Below are 23,160 nucleotides of genomic sequence, written 5' to 3' on the forward strand. Positions count from 1 at the left end.
CTAAATAGTTCAGGCGGAGTCACTGGCTCAATAGCAACATAGGACAGTTCACCAGACAACGCTTGTATGCGGACACATAATCAGGTTTGATCTATCCCTGGAGCAAGTGATGACTCTCGGAATACGAGGTCACCTGATAACAGACATATAAGTCGTCCCGGTTGTCCAACCCCTCTTCTCAAAAAGCCCCCTTCGCAAGTGACTTTAACCAAAATGTCGACTGTAACCAAGATTCTAACAGCACAATGTCACTGCAAATCAGTGCACTTCACTATTAGCATCCCTGTAACGTCCCTTCCCCTACCAGTTCACCTCTGCCACTGCAACATCTGCCGGCACTCACGTGGAACCCTCTGCGTCTTCCATGCCCCGCTTCCATCCGGCGTAAGACCAGAGTTCATCGCGCCATCGAGCATGGCAAATATAACTACATATATCCGGCCCGGCTCGCGAGCAATGAGATACTTTTGCAGTACATGTGGCTGCCAAATTGGCGGTGAGGATGGTGGATGGGTGATCTCAACATCTATCTTCGACGCCAACCGCGATGATACGGGGATCTGGGATATCAAAAAACATATATATACCGAGTCTACGCTGGATGGCGGGTTAGCGGAGTGGTTACCACGAACTGGGAAGAAGGAGATGGCAGTATGGAATCCACCAGACGACGCAATCGATCATCGACCAGGTGAAGTTGATGGAAAACTACTCGCGCAATGCGACTGCGGAGGTGTATCATTCCAATTCTCCCGCCCGACACAAGAAATCCTCGATGACCCAGAGATAAGACGCAAGTGGGTATCCCCCGTCGATAAGTCGAAATGGATCGCCTGTCTAGATGCCTGCGATACGTGCCGACTTACAGACGGGGCTCATGTGATTGCCTGGACGTTTATTCCGAAGAGACTCATCACGCCGGCGATTCCGGATGATCTCCTCATCGGTCCGTCCAAAGCCTACGTCTCCAGCAGAGGAGTGCGGAGAACATTTTGCGGTACTTGCGGTGCGACCGTCTTTTACGACTGCGATGGACGGGAGGACATTGTGGACGTGGCGGTAGGACTTCTCCGGGCGCCCGAAGGTGTCAAAGCGGAGAATTGGCTGACGTGGAGGACGAAGCGAATGGCCTTTTCGGAGGATGGTATGCGCTATGATCCTGTGTTGACTGAGTCGCTTCGTCGAGGATTCGAGGAGTGGGGGAAGCGTAAGCATGGAGGCTTACTTGACATTATCATGGGATAGGACTTTGAGACCGCAGAAGTAGGTATCAAGACGTACAAAACATATAGCCTTTGTTGCATATTGTTGAGCAAAGGAGAAATAGAAGAATACTAGATCCCCTTATTGCAAATCAGTGCTTTTGGCCAGACAAGAGCCTGGGCGGGACTATAGATTACCGGGTCTAATAGTTGATGGACTGTCCTTGATGAGAAGGAGCTCTCTTAGTATGTCCCTTGTCATTACAGAACCTTAGGCAGTCAGTTCAGAGAACGTTTGGTTTACACTCAACGGAAGGCACGATGTGGCCCTGATGCCTCCTTCCTAAAATGGACATAGTTGTAAGCATTTCAGGGAGGGGGATGATATAGCGACACCCCCGGCGCCTTACCGACACCCCGTAGGTTCCAGCGACACCCCTCTTACCCGATCGGGTAAGGTTTGGTCATGTGATCACTGCAAATTTGGATTCTACCGCGCATGTGATCTGTGTTTTAGGCTAAGCTTTGGTCATGTGATCACTGCGAATTAGGAAGCGAACTCAATGGAGGATGAAAACAATTCAATTTACTATGTAAATTTGATGATAGGATTCACAGTGTCACGGGCTAGAAGCCGGTCAACCTATGACCTAGGTTTGGACGGTAAGAAATCGCTAAGGGGTTCTAACTAGGGCCGCAACGGCCGAACAAGAAAAGATGTGTGCGAACTGCAGGCGAGGTCACGTGACTTGGTGAACTCGTGATATCGTTGGTGCCTAAGGCAGCTCGCGAGTGCCGATAGGCTCGAGCATACAGCGGGCCTTGCCCGCTACACACAGGTTTAATTCATTTAAATTCTACAATCTAAGTATACATCCTCTTGACCAATCAGAAGACTCTATTCAAAATTAGATAACGCTTGTCATTCCCTCTGGAATGCCAATAGTGAGCCCCCTGCCTGCAGCTTCATCTCCCTCTTCCCCATGTGGTTCCACCTTCCTGCGCCAATACATATTCAAACACTGACAGATCTTGCTAGGTGGATGTATCTTACTATATCTTACTGCGTACTTGCTGGCGTAGTAATTAGGTAATTAATAAACCCTGCAGGCCTCCCTCTTATATAAATAACATAAGGCTCAAGCACTAGGAGGCAAGGGTCAATTAGTGGCAGCCCTGAGCCCTAGCGCTAAGCCTAAAACACAGATCACATGCGCGGTAGAATCCAAATTTGCAGTGATCACATGACCAAATCTTACCCGATCGGGTAAGAGGGGTGTCGCTGGAACCTACGGGGTGTCGGTAAGGCGCCAGGGGGTGTCGCTATATCATCCATTTAACTATAAGGAATCTATCAGAAGATAATAACTCTACAAAACAGGCAAGGTGGCCGAGTGGTTAAGGCGGTTGATTTAAGAAATACATCTTAAATATCTTAAATTCCCAACTTCCGAGAGGATCCTGGGTTCGAACCCCAGCCTTGTCAACTTTTTTTTCATCCCTTTTTAGGGATACCACCTTCTCCTCAATTCGTTGAGTCAAAATGGTTGATGTTAGTTTGTCTATGTACCATCTCTTATCGATAAATCAATAACAGGAGTACAGTTTCCATTCATGGCGGGAAGTATCGATCAGGGTTGCGCCTTCCTTTTTGTACGCCGTGGGAGATGTGCGTCATCAAAGTAAAGTCGAATATGCTCAACCCTTCTATGGGTGTGCATCATGAGCTTAGCCCTCAGCCATCTTTATGCCCACCGTAAATAGAAAGCTTATTATATTTCCCTTCATCTTTAGTCAACGCTCGATTTATTTCAAATTCTCAATCGGCTTATCGCAAAACAGAAACCTGACATCCTTTTAGATAAATGAAGGATACGCAGTTTCTCTGAAATAGCTTTCTTTAATAATGGCATCCCTAGCCTGGGCTGGTACAGGAGGGGACCTACTCATAAGCCTTTTCCCTCCAGGCTCCAGCGAAGTTTCCACTCCCCTCCTTCATAGAGGTTTTCATGTCTGTAGGGATTCTTTACCCTATACCTTATGATAAAACATGGCTGGCAACTTTAATGACTTGCTATGAATTTTGCTTTATGTCTTTGATTATTGCTGTTATATCAGCCAGTGGCCTTCTGGATCTTGTCATCTTGATAAATGGCTGCAGATCGGGTCGCCAGCTCATGAGCCTGCTGCCTCACCCCTCTCCTCTCAGCAGACCTTCGAGATCAAACCATAAGTTATCCAACCATTTACACTCCAATATCGAGGATTAGCAACATGGCCAGAGTAAGTATACAGCTTCTACATATCCTTCTTTCTCAGTTAAAGCGGCTTGCAAAGCACCGCAACGCAAGGCAATGCAGCTTGCAAATGTGAACAAGCTTATGCTCATTCACAAAGTTTTTGCATCCGAGTAGACTAACATAAGTTATTATAGAAGCGCCACACCTGCTTTGTTTGTGGAGAGAGGGGCCATTTTGCCTACCAATGTGTGCAGGCAGAGGCGGCCGAGCTGGTCATAAGGTGGAGGGTCGCGGTACATGAGTGATGTGTTTTCAATGGACACACAATCAATGAGGAAGAGTCCTGAATGGTCATAGTTTCTTCCCGCTCCCCCTCCTCCTCCCACCATGGGTGGCGAGCCCATGATGAGGGTGAGTTGTCCATGCCAACAGTGCCGGAAAATGAGCAATTACTGATTGATTATGTCGTAAAAGCCGCCGTCCCTACCCCCAGTGATGATAGCTGGGATGTTGATGGCAGAGTGATGGATCCTGTATGCAGAGATCAGAGTGATTCCCCCCTGTGTTGCAGATAAATTACTCCTTTGGCACTTCCACCAGTCTGTGCTAGCCAATATGAAGGGGGCTGGGGAACCATCTTTGAACATGACTTCCCCCAGGCACAGATATGATCAAAGAGATCATCCAGGGGCCATATCCGGCAGAGCGCATGGAATTAGAGCTCTGTTCCTGGATTTAGGGTTTCCAGGGATTTCAAGACAACAGGAGCTGGCCCCGGCAATGGGAGGGTCAAGAAACCATCCTGCCCCGCCCCCGTGGCCTCCGCGATCTCGTTGGTCGCGCCGCAGCCCCAGGCTCCGGTCCAGGCTAACCTGGCCAATTCAGAGGAAGAAGAAGAATAAGAGGAAAGAGGGCGGTCTCGTTTTCCAAAGATTAATCCGAGGATCCTGAGGAACGGAGAGGCAATAATGCCGCACCGGAACGGGGGATTCTGCTTGTTTTTCCAATGTGTTTCCAGGCCGACTACGTCTTTTCTCCTGCGATTCCAGGCATCTCACTTTAATATCTAGGACATGAGGTGCATCACGAGCATTTTACATCTGTATCCATAACGAGACTGTTGCAATGGGGTTAGAGGACGAAGTTGATGAGCTTGGTAGTACAACCGTACATATTGGGCATTTCCTTTCTCGGCTGTCTTGCGAGTATGCCATCAATCTGCGCCGCTTTGAGTTTCGGATTTAGTCTTCATAGGTATGAGAGAAATGAACTGTTGTCTCTTGTGCTACAACGTGTGCACACGTCAATCTGTACGCTGCGCACCTAATCAATGTCAAGTCTACAAATGGTTTCGGATTATCGATTTCCGCGGATCTTACGACTCTGACAAGTAGAGACGTCCGAATCTGCGCAATGCCAATTTGGGCTTCCCAGAATGACCTCTCAATCCACATCGTTACATGGAAACTGGTAGCTGACACCGCTGGATGGATCCGTTACTCCAACTGATAACAAACGGTGTTGCTTTTCATGGCGAGTAGTGGAACAAGCACCGTCGTCCTGCACATAAGGAGATCTCGACATATTCAGGGACGAGCAAGTACCTCTTGTGAGGTCATTCCCGTTCGGCCCTGCGTGCCTCAAAATCAATCCCTGATTTCAATCACTACAGTCGGCCCCATAAGTTTCTGTACCCTATGCGTCTCTCGCGCAACGTATTTTTCTACCTACTACCTTTCTTAACCCATAGAACCATGCAACGCACGCCTCTAAGAGAAATTAATTCTAATAGGGGGCGCGGAGATGAGCTGAGTCCCTATTCCTATGGAATTATTCAAGGTTTAAATCTTGGGGGGCATGGATATTATTACATTAGTCAGACCTTTGAAATTCTGCGATATAGTTAGTCTAGTATACTATTAAGAAGAACCCCGCCTCCCTTGCTCACTATGGCTACCTACTAGGCATTACAGCTACAACTTCCTTTAAGCACCAATATCAATCCACTAAATAATGTTATGATTATGTTCATCTTTCATTATGTCTAATTAAATTGGATTACTACCGTTGCCATTATCATGTGGCACTTAGGTTTTGAAAACTAAACCCTGCTGGTCGAACTACGCATCCACCTTCCTCATCAACTTCTTAATTCAACATAGTACAAAATTTAGTAAACATGGATATCCAATATATCAGACTATCTGCTCATAGCCTCAATACTTCTGCGAAAACCACAGGATATAGCCGGTGGTGTCTTTAACACTATCCCCCAAACTAGGAAAATAATGAGATCAGCGCTGGCAGTATCAGTTGCTAACCAGACCTCGCCAATTTAAATCATGCAGAAGCCAGCTCAATAGCCAGCTCAGGCACTCTACTAAATGGCTACCATGTCTCCCTTCATCTACTCTAACTTCAAATATTGTATATCTATCTTCTTGCCAGGGTGGTAGAACTGATGTTCTTAGGGCTTCAGATCATCACCTGAGTCAGGATCCCGATCGGCGGTCGGGAGTCAGGAGTCATGCCCCAGAATCAGATCCATATTCTCACTTAAGAATTTCCCCATGAGGAAGGGGTAGGCAACGCCAAAGCTAAATTGGTGAAGGTGAGAGACTGACGATCAAGAAGCATGCTGCATGCTGCAGCCTGCATGGCGCATGCACGCGTTCGGCGGTGGGTCCATGGACAAACTTCGATCAAGTGGGACTGGATTGTAGATCTTCATAACGGAATGTCAAACAATTGCTTCTGGCCAGTCGCTATACGAGGCTCTACTTTGTAGCCCCATTTGACCGGTCTAGATTGCCGGCGGAAAGCCGCACGTCGGAGGTGCTCAAGCAGCGGCTCGGTCAGGGGCCGATAGGCTCAGATTGCTGGTTCGGAGGTGTTTGTTGTCTTCCGCTCGGCGGGAAGAAATACAGGTGTTTTTGTCATCTCACTTGAAGGGAGGGGAGGAAGATTCGCTGGCAAGGCAATGCAGATGAGGCTTAGGTCCGAACATACGATCTCCGTGCATTAAATAGTATCTAACAAAGGAAATAAATGATTGTATGAAAGATAGTAGGACGATTACCTGCTGAGTCGATTTGGCTTCCGTAAAGTTTCCTCTGGCTCTGCAGGTTCGTGAGTGATCTCAATAGTCGTTTCCTGATATACGCCGTGGGCCATATCGCCGAGCTCCATATCGCTTTTCCGCACAATATCTTCTGTCGAGTCGCCTCGGTCATCGAGTATTGTGTCGTTGATAGTTTGCAAGCCACGGCGGAAGCGAGACTTGACCCGAGACTTCCTGCTGTCAGGGCCCGCAACGGTGGTGCTGACATTTGTGTTGTACAGATTTGAGCCGGTGTGTGCGTAGTAACGGTCCGACGAGCTGACCTCGGTGTCCAGCAGCAGATGCCGGCGGGTCAAGGTGTACACGGTCACATCCACAAGTCCGGACAGAGCCATGAGAGTACCGGCGGCGGCGAAGTATGCCCTGCTGGGAACGGCATGTCTGGCCGTAGACATTCGCCCCGCAGCTAGAGGAAGGGAGAGAACCAGGTATACCAGAGGGTAAATAACCATGTACACGACGACTCGATTCAGTCGGCTAAGACTGTCCTGGTGGTTTTGTCGAAGGGCCGCTGCTTGTTTCATCCGACGTCGGAGGTAGAAAAACATGATGCCGTACAAAATGACTGTGCCAAATTCGGAAAGGAAAATCCATAGATAGTGCCCCCAGAGCCGCTCAAGTTCGCGTTCTGGACTGAGCCAGCACTGTTGAGAATCAGTCCAATCTTCATTCATCGTCCAAGGTAGTCCCTGAAAAACTCACCCAGCCGGCTTCCGAAATCACAAAGGTTTGCGAGCCATACAATCCGACAGAAATCAATCCGAGCGTAATAACAAAAGCCCAGAGCGCTACAACACACCAGATAAACGTCGCATAGGGTAATTGCCGCCCACGTAGCACAACCGCACCAGTATGCATCGCAATGGCCAACACGAATAAACCACTCCCTGGATCTGCGGTCTGAATCCACCATCCTTGGAGAACGCATGCCGCACTTGGGTAATTGACACCACCACGGGCGACCCAATGCAGGCAGATCAAGAACGCCGTTGCTTGTTGGAGGTCGACGAGAAGGAGGTTATAGATGAGCACGACATATTGATTCTTCGCGAGAGGACGTTTGTAGTAATGTTGCCAGAAAATGAATCGGTACGTGAGGAAGGAAATGAGCGATATTGCAGCGATCCACGAGCAGAGAGCGACTACTCCTATTGCAATGAAGCCCGCGCGAAGGTCCCCCGACAGAGGCTCATCGGCGAACGTTGGCGGCCCAACTTTATCAGAACGAGCGGTGAGGTACGATTTGTCGCCATTTTCGCTTTGCAACAGTAGCAACGCTCGAAACAAGCTAGACATCCTCTTTTCTCAGTGCATTTGAATGCAGGTCGGGGATGTTGTCGTTGAGGAAGATGCCGGACTGATGAAGTTTGGCGAGCAGGCTCCTGATTCTGAGCATGACAGGTACCTCAGGCTTTAATATGCCATCTGTGCGGCCAAAGTCAAAGCGAAAGCTTTTATTACCTTGGCTTGATAGTCTAGCTTAGGCTATCCTCTAAAGCATCTATTTAGGGCCACATGGCAGGGGATGTGATTCCCTAAACCGCATAACCCCAATAATCGAGACACCATGAGATCCGCAAGAGGTGGAATATGGCTCTGTTGGTCTCCACAGGCGATCCACCGAGGAGCGGTCTCGAGCCGCAAAACGCTGAAGATGCAGTGGATATTAGATAGGTAGTGACTATCTGATATGTACCAAATATACCCACAATATTTGCTAAGCTGTCTGGGCGCAAAACCGTGGTTAGGCGGGGGTCAAAGCACACATTGACCTGTATGAGCGTAGAGAACCTGCGAACATGACAATTATCAAGACCCAAAACACATGGTAAGCATAGGAGCAGATCTCGAGGCGAAGATCCGCTTTGCTATGGGCTGGTGCCAGCGCAGTGGTTGATCTACACAATAGTCCGTAACTCTGTATGGTGCCAGTAACATCAGAGTAGCCGCAACTGGTCAGGAGCAAAAGTCAACGCAAGATATGGTAGGTAAAACTCCGTACCTATGCACGTTTTTCGAGCCTCTGCAGGACTCTACACACTTTAATCTACCCAATGATGGCGCATCAGTCATTTGCCACTCGGTTTGAGAATCGGAACCAGAGCAGTCTGGAAGATCATATCGATCTGCATTACTATTGAACTGCAGAGGTGATCTCCCCAACTGTTGTTTAATGTCCCCTGAGAAGGAGATTTTTGGGATGTTCAAAAGCTGGTGTTCGAGATCTGAAGTCTCAAGATTCGACAAATCAACGCTAATAGCAAAGCGCTGGCAAGGATAAGGTTGCCACTCCTGTCCAACAGCGTTGCACAGACCAATGAAGGCAAAAGCTCCTTCAATTTCCACATTGCGAAAGCGCCCTTTAGAAGCTGTCGTTCAAGAGAAATGGAGACACCTATCAGCAATAGAACTAACAAGGCCAGGACATTCAATGAAGTTGCACTTGAGAAACAACCGACCGATACTGGGATGGAGACGCAGCATGGAGTCGTAATCATGAACCTAAATAGTATCCTGAAAGCCAGAGGCTGCATGCGAGGAGCGATTCAACTTACTCCATCGGGATAATGCGATGGAGGTAATAAGACAACAAATTGAGACAACTGACAAATCACCATCGCGCTATTACGCAATTTCATTCTCGAATTGCCATGCCGCACTAAGTACTGTGGATGATCGACTGTGCGTCAGGTCACCAGTGCTGAAATGGAACTTCCTCCGAAGCTCCAGAGCTTTTGGCTTATCTAGGACTTGACGGTGTCTCCGCGGAATAAATCTTAGGCTGTCGTTTTGGCTTTGGCAGTCTCTAGTGGCAGGCGGACAGGGTCCGGCCAAGGCTCCGTCAAAAGCTTAAACCTGTCTCTGTGCCGATCCTCCCTTCCAGACTCGAGTGAGCAGAGCTTGAACGGTTTCCATCCGGAAACTGCTTCAACTTCTCGATCTGGACAAATGCCGACAAATGGCCGCATTCAAGGTAAGCGTCGCAGAGATTCCGAGTTGATTCATCGATCTCATCTAGGCCAAGAAAGCCTCACGAACAGCGGCGCACTAGCTCAGTTGTGGCGGCTTGAGTCTTGTGCTAGCAGCCTATCACCCAAATGACATCTTGGTTTAGAGTTTACCGACTGAAAGGTTTATGAATAATAACCTCGGTCCATGGAAACCCCTCGGCGCTCGAAAGGATAAGCGTTGGCCCGTTCGGTAGGTACCGTAAAACTGTCTCTATTGACTTAGTTGATATCATATACTTGTCATATACTTGATGTACTCACCCAATAGACCATGATGAAGTCCCATAATCAGAATCCGTCTATTTTTGAGATGCTTCTTGAGCCTCCCTTCCAGTTCGAAGCGAGCGACCGGATCGTCCCATGAGTGATAAAATGATCTGACAACTTCTCTATTGTCTCATGCATTGTCCAGAGATGATTGACTTGAGAGGCATTATCGATATTGAAATATCTCTTCACTGCGGTGTTGCAGATGCTTCTTCTCGCCTTAGTATGTAGAAGCGCGATGCCAAGGGCTGTCCTTGCATGGGGTGGCACATATATTGGCTCAGCTTGTATATTTAGAAACAAGCATACCAGATGTGAGACGGTTTCCTATTTTGTCACTCAGCCTCATCGGAGGCTTATGGTCTGGCAATTGGCATACGGTGTGGAATGCTCAGCCTTATCTTAGACTGATTCCATCGATCCAGTTTCGATCCAATCGATCAATGTGGCGTCAGACGGACGGGAGGCCTCATCAAGCGGTCAGTTTGTAAGCGTACAAGCAGGCCGTGAGAGGCATGATTATTATTGCTTGGCGATAATTTTCCGTCTAAGGCGTCTCGTTTGGACCATTATTCGTTCAATACGGAGTAGAGTGGTGTCACTGACTCATTGCACTTTCCCGCAGATGCGTACATGAGAAGTATGACAAAAATATCTCAAATGATCGACGGAACGGTGTCACCCGAGGCGGATGGAAGTTGTTGGAAGAGTGTGAAGCTGTATGTCTCATTGCGGAGTGGGCTCAACCTCATCAGATGACTGAGCGTTACTCGAACGGGTGTCAGTTGCAGAGTCTTGGATCCCCGCATTTGTCACTCCACTATCATCAGGTAGTACCGTTGTCGTATCATGGCAACAATCCCGGAGCTTGTCGATCTTACTTGCTCAGTACTTTCTCCAGCTAGCTGAGGGGATGTCTTACTCATGTCGATACGCGATTGATCCGGTTTCTGAGGATCCAGAGTTAGGCCCTTGGGTGGTGATGAATTGTTCTGGTCTCTCTCCTCTTCGGCATGGCAAGTCGTCTGATCGGGTCGCCAGTATTTGAGATATCATTGCTAATAATAGACAGAAGAGCAGGACATATTCAGCAAGAGAAGTATATAAAGCTTCACGATCCCAGATACCACAGCCAGGTAGATAGCAACACCAGAGCATCTAACCACTCAAACTCAAGCTTCTCTGTCAAGACACTGAAACCACTCGTCCTCTCAAGATGAAGTTCACTGCACCCATCTCTCTCCTCACCCTCTTCTTCTCCTCTTCTCTCGCTGTCCCGACCCCAGACACAAACGCCGCAGCTGCAACCTCCGTCTCTGTCTCCTACGACCAAGCCTACGACGTGAGCGGCACCTCCATGTCCACCGTCTCCTGCTCCGACGGTATCTACGGCCTCATGACCAAGTGGCCTACTTTCGGCAGCGTCCCCAAGTTCCCTCTCATTGGAGGCTCACCCACAATCCCCGGCTGGAACAGCCCCAACTGCGGAAAATGCTACAAATTGCACTTTGCTGAGGGCAATATCGATAACACAATCTATATTACGGCGATTGATGCCGCACCTGGCGGTTTCAACATTGGTTTGAATGCGATGAACCAGTTGACGAGCGGAATGGCGACGCAGTTGGGTAGGGTGCAAGCAACGTATGAGGAGGCTGATCCATCGCTCTGTACTTAGATGGATCTTTGAGTACAGGAAGGATACAGAGACACATCGGGTGGGATTTATTTCACAAATGCATAATGGCTTGGCTTCCAAGGCCTCTTTCGATCCTTAGACTTGTTGATAGTTATGGTTATATATGATCTATTTTTGTAAATGTCATCAGAGTGAAGATTCATGCAATCTATATATAGTGTACATTCTAGGGCATTAGTCGTCAAGATATAACCTCCAACATCTCTTCCACTCGCCCAAACTTATCTCGAACTTTCCCCTTCTGCTGCCCCCGCGCCCGCTCTGCCTTATCGATGCGTTCCCAGTCCTGCCAGGTTGTTGGCCGTAGACCGCGCTTCTCCGCTTCGGGCCGTACACCATCCCAGCCAAGACCGGTGCTATTGGCCGGCCCATTCAGCAGTGATCCCTTGACTGATTGATTCGCTTTGTCCGCAGCCAGACTGTCAGCGGTAGTGAATGCATCGGTCATGGTTGTAGCAATGACACCAGTTGGGCCACGCTTGACCCAACCCGCACAGTAGAGCCCAGGCAGATGCGAGATAAGCGAACCATCGGGTAGTCGCTCATTACCTCCTGTAGTGGTAGGGTCGGTAATCCTACCGAAGCCGTCGTTGGGGATCACGCCGCGATCAGAGTCGAATTGGATGCCTAGATCCTCCAACCCTGGCAGAGGGAGGGATTTGTAGCCGACACTGCGGAAAAAAGTGTTGGCAGGTATGTCGACTTGCGCTCGCTTGCCGCTTGAGAGGTACTTTGGTGTAACCTTGGCACTAGGGGTGTGACGATCGCTCGGATCCAGCTCATTGCGTGAGAACCTGACGGAGGAGAGGCGGTAAGGATGGACAGGAGACCAAGTCAGGCATTCCGGAGATAGAAGAAAATCTAGAGACCATGATTTGGTCGCAGTGGTAGGGTCATTGGTCGACCCCTTCGCCAACAGCTGCATTAATCTTTTTTGTGCTCGAGGAAGCGCAGCGATGACGTCGTCGGGTGGAAAGAGGTCTCGAGGAATTGGATCAAACGACACAGAAGGTAGCTGGAGAAGCTCTCGGATCTCCTTGATCGTAAAAGCGGCCTAAGGGCAAATTAGCAGGACATACGGCAGAGGAACTTGTCAAACGCACTTGCAACGGTCCGCGACGGCCTACCACCCGAACACGCTTGATCTTGCTCCTGACCAACTCCTCCACCGCGTACTCTGCGATATCTGTGCTTCTTAGAGTATTGATATCCGATAAAAGTATCCTTGCGACATCCAAGGCAACGTTTCCCTGGCCAACAATCACAGCGTCCTCACCGGCCGTAAGATCCGGTGCGAGATCACGGTGCTCGGGGAGGCCATTGTACCACCCCACAAACTCACGCGCCGAATACACATTACGAAGTGCATCCTCACCAGGTATGCCCAGCTTCTTGTCTTTCGGCGCTCCGTATGCGAATAGGATGGCGTCGTAATGTGGTTTCAGCACTTGGAGAGGGAGGTTTATGCCCAGTTCGATGTTGCCGATAAAGTTGAACCTCGGAGACGCTGCAACTTCGGTAAACTTTTCCTCGCAGTTCTAATCGACGGAAAGGGATCAATATGATGTCCACAGGCATGATTAAAGACATTAAGCGTACCTTGACTTCGGGGTGGTCTGGTGCAACTCCGTATCGCGCCAGGCCAAAGGGGACCGGCAATTTCTCGTACATATCTACCACCGCATCCTCAACCTTTGATAGCAGTCTATAGGCTGCATAGAATCCAGCAGGTCCTGACCCTACAATGGCAATGCGGAACGGACGATCGGCCTGTATCGTCTGGCTCTGGTGACGGCGCTGGACAGTCAACTGCGCCAGTTGCTGAACGTGTGGGCGGTGTAGCAACGTGCGACTAATTTTGGCAGTACATTGGGCGCAAAGGTAAGGAGCGCGCTTGAGATTCATCATTATTCACCCCTGGCGATATCCAAAAGAAAGTAAAATATTGGCAATAGAGATGGTCGTCCAGCGATGACTCCATTTCGTTCCGAGGCCCGCACGTGACCCTTATCAGCCGGTTGCCGCGCCGACTATCGCGAGTGTTGATGCTCCACCCGATTGGGAGCTGCCTTGATAGAGAGGGTCCGATCTCTGATGATGATTATTACCTATCTTCAAGACAGGCTCCTCTTCCCCTCGTGCATTCCTCCCGTTCCATGGTTCCGTGCGTGCTTCTCGAACCGCATCCTCATCGTACCTTGCATGCTCATTTTGGTTGATCTCCCTCAGCATTCCTTTCTGTCTGGGTCATTCACGCCCACATTCCACTCCTCGCGTGGATGCGCCGATAAGCATCATCCATCACGGCCATGGGGAGATCGTCGCCTCCATTCCTTTACGGTCCTTCCTCCTCGCATAGCTTCTATGGACCGACGGATCGCCCATTCAATCCAAAGGCCGTGACGGAGGCGAGCTGGACTCGTCCGCCGTCAAAACCTAAGCAGAAGGGACCTTATGTTAGCTTCAATAAACATCCTGACTCGGTAAGTTAATTCTTGAACAGATCCAGCCTAATTGACGCACACGTGCTAATTGACGCTCAATCAATAGTATTCGAACTTCCCTGTTGGAGTGTCCCGCTGGACTCCCATGAGCCCCAGAACAAAGGGGAGAGTGTTCTATGGTCGAAAGGTACAGCTTGGTCTGCGCGTGCTGGCGTTACTCGGCGCCCTCGGCTCGCTCTTTTGTGCCATTGTCATCAAGAATGTCGCTGTCTCGATCATTTGGATCATTCGAGTCGGGGTGAGTCCACAAATACGATCTGTTGCGAATCCAGCTAATGTATGTGCAGCCTATCGTTGCCGTTATTCATACCCTCTATGGAGTCTACCACCTATGTCGCTCGCCAGTCACCAGACCTGCTGGATCACAGGCCAGTTACATGGTCTTTGCGGCAACGCTTGACCTTGGCTTGATTCCATTCTATGTCTTCTCCGCATACATCGCATACAAGCAGATCACCAACAATGCCTACCACTGGAGCACTCTGCTGAGCGCCGACACTAGTATCACGGACAAGATCGCTCAATCCACTTTCCTCCTCAGCATTGTCAACGGAAGCTTTCATTTAATCTCTCTGTGCATTTCTGTTTGGTTGGCTTTAATATTCCGGCAGATCTCCCAACTGCCTCCGGATCTGAATCCTCTCGAAGACAATTTGACCGCTCGTCCTCATAAACGCAACAAGTCTGAAATCAACGAAAAGCATCTCAGTCACTCTACTATTGCATCTACCGCGTCTATGGAAGACCCACTTATTGGTCCTCCTCGGCATATGCCATTCATGCACACCCGCAACCAGTCCTCAGAAGACGCCTCGAGTCGGTTTTCCGTTATCAGCGAGAAGAGGCGATCACAGCCATCCCTGTACCGCGACACGGCTGTCTCACCTGTTCCACCTGTCCCTCAACACTCCTTCCTGGCCGAGCACGACCAGCAAGTGTCGGCGCAATCGCCTTTGGCAGATTCTCACAACGAGCACGCTCGGCAAGTCTCTCATGATCTTCCTGACAGAACCCAATGCGTGAGCCCAGACTCGGACAACTGGATTGTCTACCCTTCTCGGTCACCCTCACCAGCAGAGGCTGGCTTGGATGAGAACTTAGCCCGTCGAGAACCCTCCTCTGCCTACAGTCAAGCGGAGAGCCTTATCTCTGCAGGTAGCAGCTTCAAGGACTGGCTTGCTTCCGCTCAGCGCTACGGACGGGATATTGGCGAGACAATCTCGGAGGACATTCGCGGCGAGTACGAGTCACTCGCTTTGCACGAACACTATGCGAATGACGAGGACATTCACGATATCCCTCAGGAGACACGATTCTACGACAACGCCGAGCAAGACATTGGCGACCACAATATCAATATCTTCCTGGACCACAACGACCGCGAGCGACAATTTTCCGCCTCCCTCCAGGTCAACCCTCTTGCCCTCAACCCTCCCACCCCACAGCCTGTCCAGGACGAGCCCGACAACGCAACCCGAGCTCCTACCCGTGCCGCTCTCACTGATATTCCGAACCTCACCCCTAACCCTCCCGCTTCACTTCCATCCCCAGAGAGCCCCGAGAAGAAAGGCCGCTTCTACGGAGAACTCAACACTAAGCCTTGGCTCACCGTCCCCCGCAGCGCAAGCGGTCAGAACGAGCCCGACTCGCACAATCTGGACCGGAAGAGAAGCAAGCTCGTCAAACGCAACAGCCAGAAACTAAATACGTACGGCACGCTCAAGCAGCATGACGCCGATGATCTGGACGGTGAAAATGAGATCCCTCCGGTACCTACAGATCCTGGGACTGCAGACGGTGATCGCAAGGGCCGTGTTGTCAGTAACTCCGGGGCTGACATCGGTCGGCATGATTTCGGATCGGGTTCCTCCTTGGCGTATGGTAATTACATCGCCAACTTGGGAGTGGGACGACGTCGAGATGTGAGTGGAAAGATCGCCGAGGAAGGTAGAGGTGGTGCTGTCACAGAGAGTCCGAAGCCGATTAGAGCTGCTGGATGGGCTCGGTTTGCTGGACTCTAGACCCGCAACTTGGAATCCAGGGTAACATTTGGATGATCAGGATGACGATGGAATGGTCTTTTTCATGATGAATTGGAATTGTAACGAGTTTTACGTGACGGATGTTCTTTCATGTTTGATAATACTTTTTGGCATAAAGGTATGTTAGGTAGTTAGTAGCTCCCTCAAATCCAAATAAAGTTGATTTCGCAGTGATGGGACGGATTGGATAGGCGTTTCACATCCAAGTACAGGAATGTGAGATTTGACCGAGCTACGAAGGAACACCTTCATACTCCCACCCTTGAATGACCCTTTTGCCTCTCCTCGAATTTCTCCGGTTCGCGTTACATTTAACAAATAACGTGAGCGCAGTAATGATGCAGATAACGATCCCGGCAATGGCAGCAACCAACACGGTGCGTCGTTCCAGCTGGTGTGGATCTGCTACGTACGGGCAGGAGGTATCAGGACCCCCTGTTACCCAGCAAGATGCAACGTCCTGTGAGTTGAAATCAAGCCAGACCTCGTACTTTGCGGGGTCCGTCGTTGTAGGGTCTAGAATGTCCTTCGGTCCATCGAGCAGGTAATGGTACAGGTAGGTGTTCTCAAGCCCCGTCCGGGGTATCGAGAAAGACGTATTCTCCGGGCAAGCGTGGTCGTACGCGTCTGAGTACGTATACGATTGCGATGAGAGGGTCCAGGTGAAGGGATGGTTTCCCACACGACAGGCGGCATAGCGCTCTTCGCTGCAGTTGGTGGCGCGCCAATGGCCTCCCAGTGAGAGATCCATCACTGCGCATCGATCGATCTTCGGCAAGTCCTCATCGGTGCCAGAAGGTGAGGCGTCTCGAGGTTCACCAATGGCCCAGGCCCACGAGGCAGACATGGAGATGTTTTGATACGATTTCGCATCTTCATCGGCAGTCTTGTTGAACAAGGTGCTGTTGAGCATCGGGGATAAGCCACAGACTGTGAGGTTGACAATCAGATCGGACAGTTCTCTTAAAGTCTTAGTTTCGTTTGAGCCGTTTATGATGGGTATGCTGCTCGATTCAGCCCATGACGAGTTGACTTGCGAGACTGAGGTAGCCCCCGGATCGTAGAGACAGCCAGAAGTCAAGCTACCATCATCAGCCGCTGAGATCGAGACCGCAGTTGTCAAGTAATGAGGCGGAAATATGACATCGTTGTCAGCAATCAAGTCATAGCTCCCCAACTGCGGGTCCACGGAGCCATATTCCAGAAACAGTCGTCGCTCTTGCGCAAGTTGCACATATTTCGAAGAGGGCCAACCGTCCGGCGTGCTTTGTTTTCCATCCGCTTCCTCGTGAACGGTGAAATATTCCGTGATAGGCTTGTATCCATCGTCAACTTCATACCAAGATTCGTTGAGGTTCCTGCGGTCCTTGGCTAACTGGGACGGTCTGTAGATGTACGCAGAAAGACGCGCATCAAACAAGGAGCTCATGTATTCCGACGGTGAAGGTAGCTGTTCGCTGGTCACTGACGCGGCTGGCTGATCTGGAGATGCAGCACTTGATGCCACATGAAGATTTAGGGTGATGAAACTCGTATACACATTCCATTGAGAATTCGTGACTTTGAAATGGTCTAGGAAGATATCAACTAGCCCAGAAAGGTCGAGATCATCGGAGCAAAGATAGGGACCGAGCTCGTAGAGTAGCGAGCCTGATGAGTCGGCGACTGCTGTGACGGTCCCTGTGGCTGCACTGGCCGTGGCTGTTGGAGATGGCGTTGTCGAGACAGTGACAACTCGAGCGCTCTGGGGAATTGCCACTGGGCAGAAGGTCCAATTTCGCTGCTCAACAGACCAGTATATATCAACCAGGAAACGACGGTAGCCGATAACGAGCAAGTTCGAAATGCATTTCTGAGCAGAATTGTCGTAGTAGATGTTGTTACCGAAGCATGCTGCAGTCAACGAAACGGCCGGTACGGCAACAAAGTTAATAGGGATTTGGCCAGCAACATCTCTTTCACTCTAATGAACCATCGTTAGTGGTATTTCGTAAAGTGTCAGTTCGCGAGATCAACGCACGAGTAAGACAGCCACCCATGTAGAGTTTACAAGGGAAGCATCAGGGTCATAACTCAGGCCCATGGAGCTGCATGCAATGGGCAGCGGGATTCATCAAACTAGGGGATAAAAATCATTTCAAAGTGAATTCGTAATTGAATCGAGCAATTCGAGTGATGGTGAATAGTTAGTCGAGGCTCGGACTGCGGAGAAGCGGGAGGTGCGATTAATGAGTGACGGGATGATCGGCCCTTTTCCCCTTTGGGCAAGCCAACACCATCTATCTGGCCACTTCGTAACCGTCACTCCCTGTGATTTTCCCAATTCATTCATCCTTCAGCCAAACCACTTCGATACACCGTCATTCCAGCTTTCATATCATATTCCAACCTCCATGTATCGATCTTTCCTCTGTTAATCGATAGTAACACAAACTACCTAAATTCCCTTTCAACATGGCGGCTCCAGGTGGGCCTAGCCCGCAGCAGATTGCTGCCATGCAGCAGCAGTTCGCTGCCGAAGCAGCGAGACGAGGATTGACCCCCGAAGAATTTGCAAGGCAGCAGCGCGAACAACTGAATGCAGAGGCCGCTAAGCAAGGCATGACGACCGAACAATACGTTCAGATGTTGAGGATGCGGGCTATGGCCGCGCACCAGCAGCAGATGGCCCAGCGACAGGCTCAAGCAGCGCAGCAGGGACAACCGGGCCCGCAACAGCAGCAACAGCAACAGCAACAGCAACAGCAGCAACAGGGGCAGCCTGGACAGCCCGCTCCGCCTCAGCAACAGATGCAGCAGGTCCCCGTGAACCCGTCGAATCCTCCCGACCCTCGAGCGATCGCGGTCGCCAAGTTCCTACGCTCTCAGAACCTAAAGTCGCGGACTTGTATCCTGGACGGGCAAAGAAAGGACATGTTCAAGGGTATTTACTCTCATCTCCCTCCAAGTCTCCGAGTCAATACTGACAAGTAGCGTAGTCAAACGCGCCATCCGCGCTCTCGAATCCCCCGCCTACGCCAAAGCCGCCTCCAAAAAGAACTCCAACCTGCCCCCCGTCACCGACCGAGCCTCAGCCGAAAACGTCTTCAAACTCCTCCCTCTCTCCCTTCTCGCCCTGCGCGTCTCCAAAATCGACCCACACGCCGGCCACAACCACGCCAAACCAAAAACCCGCGTCAAGGGCCTTTGGACCGTCAAGATCGAGCAGCACCAGGAAACAGACCCCATGATGCACTACGTCTGGCTCTACGAGGGACCCCAGTGGAAACAGAAGGCCATGGCTGCTGCCGTTGTGGCGGGTATCTTTGCCGTTGTGCTCTTCCCGCTGTGGCCGATCATGCTCCGCCAGGGTGTCTGGTACCTCAGCGTCGGGATGATGGGTCTGCTGGGCCTGTTCTTCGCCATGTCCATCTTCCGTCTGATTCTGTTCTGCGTGACGGTTTTCGTCGTGCCTCCTGGTCTCTGGTTGTTCCCTAACCTCTTCGAGGACGTCGGGTTCATTGATAGCTTTAAGCCTTTGTGGGGTTGGCAAGAGGTATCTTTTTTCTCCCTACACTCTTCCCTTTCGATTAGTATACTGACTCTGCCATAGAGCAAGAAGAAGAAGAAAAAGTCCAAGAAGGCCGTCGCGGGCACCGAGGCCGCCGAGCCACAGACTGAGACCGCAACTGCATCCGGCAAGGGAGATGATACTACCCCCTCCGCAACCACAACAGCAACACCTGCCCCCGATACCTCCGGCGCCGTGAAGCGCGATCTAGCGCCCAAGGTGGAAGAAGCCACAGAGGAGTAAGTGGCACAGATGGGTTGCACTCGGGCATGATCTTAGGATGAATCGTATTAACGGGTTGCTTTGCATTTTGAGTCGGTTTGGTTGTTCTAGGTTGTCTTCTGGACCTCGGGCTGCTGGTTCATCGGATGATAGCTACACAGGACGTCCATTTTCTCAAAAATATGTTTGTTCACTTCGGGGTTGATGGAGTAAAATTCCACTTATTTGAATTGATCAAAAGTCATGTGGGCCATAAGAGAATCCTGTAATTCCTTTATGATTCTTAACTGTCTGGACGCTATGCCCAGTTCTGATGTCAAAGTCTGAAGATTTTGCCATGGTAAAGCACCCGAGCTTGAAATATATGACATGGAAGAAGATAATCTCCATTAGATACGACAGTATGTACCTCTCTATGAGGCATGAAAATCCAAGATAGACCCAAATAAAGAACAAGAAAATAAGGGATTTGTGAAAGGAACCAGAAAAGAAATAGTTGAATATGGTAACGACAAACAGCGTGGATATCTTCAATCATGGCTGTAGAAAAGGTCAAGAAGACAGAGTAAATGCAATGATGAAGTAACAGAGGTGTCTGGTATCAGTGGTATATATAAGAAAACATGTCGCTGATGTATCGCAAATGCAATAAAACTTCAAGCGTGGAAGTCGACCGAAGACGGAATGCCCTCAATCGTGAGGGGAGTATAAAAGCACTTTTCCAAAATGCGCAAAGCGGTGTTTTCGGGGGCCGGGAAGATGTACAGGCGTACTCTATAATATCTACCGACGCCTAGAGATGCAGAATGAGCCAAGAGTAGAGAGAAGGGCAAATCGATGTGAGGTGGTATCGCTTATAATCCGGAAGCTACCCGGGTGTCTATACTTGGAGCAGTAGGAAGATTGGTATGTGACGTGGGAGGATTGATGTTGGCAAAACTTCTTTGGCGGTCTCGTAACGTCTTCGAAGGCGGCGATTGAGAGGAACGAGCCGTGAGGGGAGCGCTTGGTAGCAGAACAGGCCCATGAGGATCAATTGGAGATGGGATCTTTGGTAGTGGGCAATTGGGGGGAGGTGCCGCTGGGGGTCCTACAGACAGTCCCGGCATGCTCTTTCGCCGGGCCATGCTGAGAGGACGACCGCCGTGGTCCGTCAGGTACAATCTATCCCGTTGGAGCTCAGGGCGGGACTGATTTCCGGCATTTGAGGTTGATCGTGTGGGTTGCGTGTCAGACGGAGGCTTAGTTAACGGATCAATGGCGATGCTTGGCGGACGGGAGGAGTGCGTTGTCGGTAAACGAGGCATGAGTAGACCCCTGTAGTCATGAGTTCTTTGCTGAGAGTCTGCCAGCGAATCCTCGGAATTGCATACTCGCAACTGTCGCCTGGGGGAGACGTTGCGGACGGTAGAAATATCTTCGTATATGTCGTTGAGGCCCATTCTACTCATGTTGCGGGTTGGTGACTGAGGTGGGGAGGGAAACGCAGACAAAGTATCGAGTTGCTCATCAGAATCCTGATGACGGACCCCATTGCTCCGGTCACAGTCCAGACGAAGATCTTGAAGGATTTGAGCTTGGGCGGTCTTCGCAGCAAACCTCTTGCTAAATGACGGAACACTAAAATTGGGTGCTGGGGGTGAAGTGCTTCGCAAGATTGGCTCTGGCACCGTTGACTGCGACCTCGGAGGCTCATGCCCCTCTATGCTCGCCGATCCTGCCAGGTAGGAGGATTGGCGTTTGGCCAGACTTGCCGAGGTCGGGCTCTGTGGTAAACTCGGTTGGGAGGCACCAGGAACTGCAATGCCATTAGGGAGTGTAGAAGGACCACTCGGAGGGGGCCCAGAAGAATGGAAACGCCCGAAGCCGTTGACTGGTGGTGTCACATCCGTCTGTGTGGTTGACATCGAGTTGGAACGGGACTCGGCGCCAGATTGGAAAACCATCGACCGGCGATGGAGAGATATATAGGAGCTCCGGCGGGATTGATCGCTGAGAGCTTGATCTTTTTCGTCGGAACCTGCCGACTGTTGAGGCTGCAGATAGATGCTGGAGAACCGGTTGGGGTCTTTTTGCACCATCTGTCGGATACTCTGTTTTGGCCGCAGCTGATGCTCCATGGCCTCGTCGTACAGCTTTTCGGAGACATATTTTTTGCCTCCGCGGGCTTCGATCTGAGCTCTGACAGCCAGGAGCCAGGAGCTCATCTCTTCAGCATTGGTGAACACAAGAAGGAAACTCCGAGTCCATCTCCGGGCATTGGAGCGATGAAACCCCAGGCGGGAAAACAAGGGCCGATGGGTATCAACTGTTGCCGTGCCATCTTCCTCCGAACTATGGCAAATTTGAAGCACAAAATGTTTACCAGGAATCGCGTCGCTGGCAAAGGCCACTGATCTGGGGCCCAGCTGCAACATCTTCTCCGGTAGTCGGTCATGTTTCCCGCTTCCTGAGTACTGTAAGATATAACCAGATGTGACCAGCACATAGATCTTTTGGGACCAGTCAGTCTTCCCGATAGTTTCGGAGACCGTTCGCATATGTTTCTTCTCCCTTTCTTCCTTCTTCTTCCGTTCCGCGGAAGCTCCCTCATTTGGCGGCTGATTGCCCTGAGGGTCTTCATCCCTGGAGCTGCTGTTCCTCTTTGCAGTCGCCTGGATGCGCAAAATAGAATCAGCAGACATAACTGGTGCCCAGAGACAGTCGTGCTTGATTGCCTGTGGATAGGCCTGAAACAGCGGAGGGGGCTTCCACCCATGGTCACCAGCGACTGGTCGACTGCTGCTGGTCTTTGCTCGGGACTTCGATGCAAGTTTCATTCGACTCGCATCGCCCGGCGGAGAGGCAACCAAGGTCGAGGTCGACATCATGGTTTTTGGGGTGGCACAGACACTTGGCGATAGTGGCGTGTCCGACACGGTCACTGTCTGTGTTACTGTTGTGTGCGCCTCGTCGATTTCCGCGAGCTTCGTGTCAGTGTTGGGCTTCCGCGAGGGCTTCTCCCGGGCAAAGAGTCCGCGCAAGCCAGACTTGGATGTTTGACGCTTGACCGGAGTTTGCTGTAATGGCACACTCTCTCTTTCGCTCTCATTCTGGTAGTTCGTGGGTCGTGGACGTTGCGGTCGAGGGGTTGCAGACGGGATTGATGCTGAGTCTGGAGCTGCAGCTGGAGGTGGAAATTGTACTGAAGAGCGAGCAGTCGGACGGCTGAAGTTGGTTTGCAAAGGAGCTAGTCGTTGACCTCTGCGCTCGCTGACGGATGGCTGAGGGGGCTGCTGATCTAAGCTCATCCTTCGGAGGCA

At 50.6% G+C, this 23,160-nt stretch overlaps 8 protein-coding genes across 8 annotated transcripts; 4 read left to right on the forward strand and 4 right to left on the reverse strand.

Annotated features, from left to right (window-relative positions):
- Nucleotides 1-414: 414 nt before the first annotated feature.
- On the forward strand, nucleotides 415-1,245 carry CDV56_106496 (uncharacterized protein; the record flags this gene model as incomplete). The annotated part of the gene is made up of 1 exon (XM_026760115.1): nucleotides 415-1,245. One exon carries the CDS (start codon nucleotides 415-417, stop codon nucleotides 1,243-1,245), a length of 831 nt encoding a protein of 276 aa, XP_026617485.1.
- A 5,272-nt stretch (nucleotides 1,246-6,517) lies between these two features.
- Nucleotides 6,518-7,859, reverse strand: gprD (the record flags this gene model as incomplete). The annotated part of the gene is made up of 2 exons (XM_026760461.1): nucleotides 6,518-7,207; nucleotides 7,266-7,859. 2 exons carry the CDS (start codon nucleotides 7,857-7,859, stop codon nucleotides 6,518-6,520), a joined length of 1,284 nt encoding a protein of 427 aa, XP_026617486.1.
- A 3,198-nt stretch (nucleotides 7,860-11,057) lies between these two features.
- Nucleotides 11,058-11,519, forward strand: aspf13 (allergenic cerato-platanin Asp F13; the record flags this gene model as incomplete). The annotated part of the gene is made up of 1 exon (XM_026760696.1): nucleotides 11,058-11,519. One exon carries the CDS (start codon nucleotides 11,058-11,060, stop codon nucleotides 11,517-11,519), a length of 462 nt encoding a protein of 153 aa, XP_026617487.1.
- Nucleotides 11,520-11,721: 202 nt separating this feature from the next.
- CDV56_107107 (NADPH-adrenodoxin reductase) lies at nucleotides 11,722-13,448 on the reverse strand (the record flags this gene model as incomplete). Its single annotated transcript, XM_026760726.1, has 3 exons — nucleotides 11,722-12,594; nucleotides 12,644-13,078; nucleotides 13,140-13,448. The coding sequence occupies 3 exons, from the start codon at nucleotides 13,446-13,448 to the stop codon at nucleotides 11,722-11,724; spliced, it is 1,617 nt and encodes a 538-aa protein (XP_026617488.1).
- A 401-nt stretch (nucleotides 13,449-13,849) lies between these two features.
- Nucleotides 13,850-16,065, forward strand: CDV56_107210 (uncharacterized protein; the record flags this gene model as incomplete). The annotated part of the gene is made up of 3 exons (XM_026760829.1): nucleotides 13,850-14,023; nucleotides 14,091-14,282; nucleotides 14,332-16,065. 3 exons carry the CDS (start codon nucleotides 13,850-13,852, stop codon nucleotides 16,063-16,065), a joined length of 2,100 nt encoding a protein of 699 aa, XP_026617489.1.
- Nucleotides 16,066-16,318: 253 nt separating this feature from the next.
- On the reverse strand, nucleotides 16,319-18,169 carry CDV56_107325 (Lectin C-type domain protein; the record flags this gene model as incomplete). The annotated part of the gene is made up of 2 exons (XM_026760944.1): nucleotides 16,319-18,049; nucleotides 18,107-18,169. 2 exons carry the CDS (start codon nucleotides 18,167-18,169, stop codon nucleotides 16,319-16,321), a joined length of 1,794 nt encoding a protein of 597 aa, XP_026617490.1.
- A 371-nt stretch (nucleotides 18,170-18,540) lies between these two features.
- Nucleotides 18,541-19,879, forward strand: CDV56_107429 (Sec62 family protein translocation protein; the record flags this gene model as incomplete). Its single annotated transcript, XM_026761048.1, has 3 exons — nucleotides 18,541-19,009; nucleotides 19,065-19,621; nucleotides 19,679-19,879. 3 exons carry the CDS (start codon nucleotides 18,541-18,543, stop codon nucleotides 19,877-19,879), a joined length of 1,227 nt encoding a protein of 408 aa, XP_026617491.1.
- An 833-nt stretch (nucleotides 19,880-20,712) lies between these two features.
- CDV56_107524 (peptidase family M20/M25/M40 protein) lies at nucleotides 20,713-23,148 on the reverse strand (the record flags this gene model as incomplete). The annotated part of the gene is made up of 1 exon (XM_026761143.1): nucleotides 20,713-23,148. One exon carries the CDS (start codon nucleotides 23,146-23,148, stop codon nucleotides 20,713-20,715), a length of 2,436 nt encoding a protein of 811 aa, XP_026617492.1.
- Nucleotides 23,149-23,160: the final 12 nt, after the last annotated feature.

The sequence above is a fragment of the Aspergillus thermomutatus genome, assembly GCF_002237265.1.
Source record: "Aspergillus thermomutatus strain HMR AF 39 chromosome Unknown NODE_22, whole genome shotgun sequence".
Taxonomy (NCBI): Eukaryota; Fungi; Ascomycota; class Eurotiomycetes; order Eurotiales; family Aspergillaceae; genus Aspergillus; species Aspergillus thermomutatus.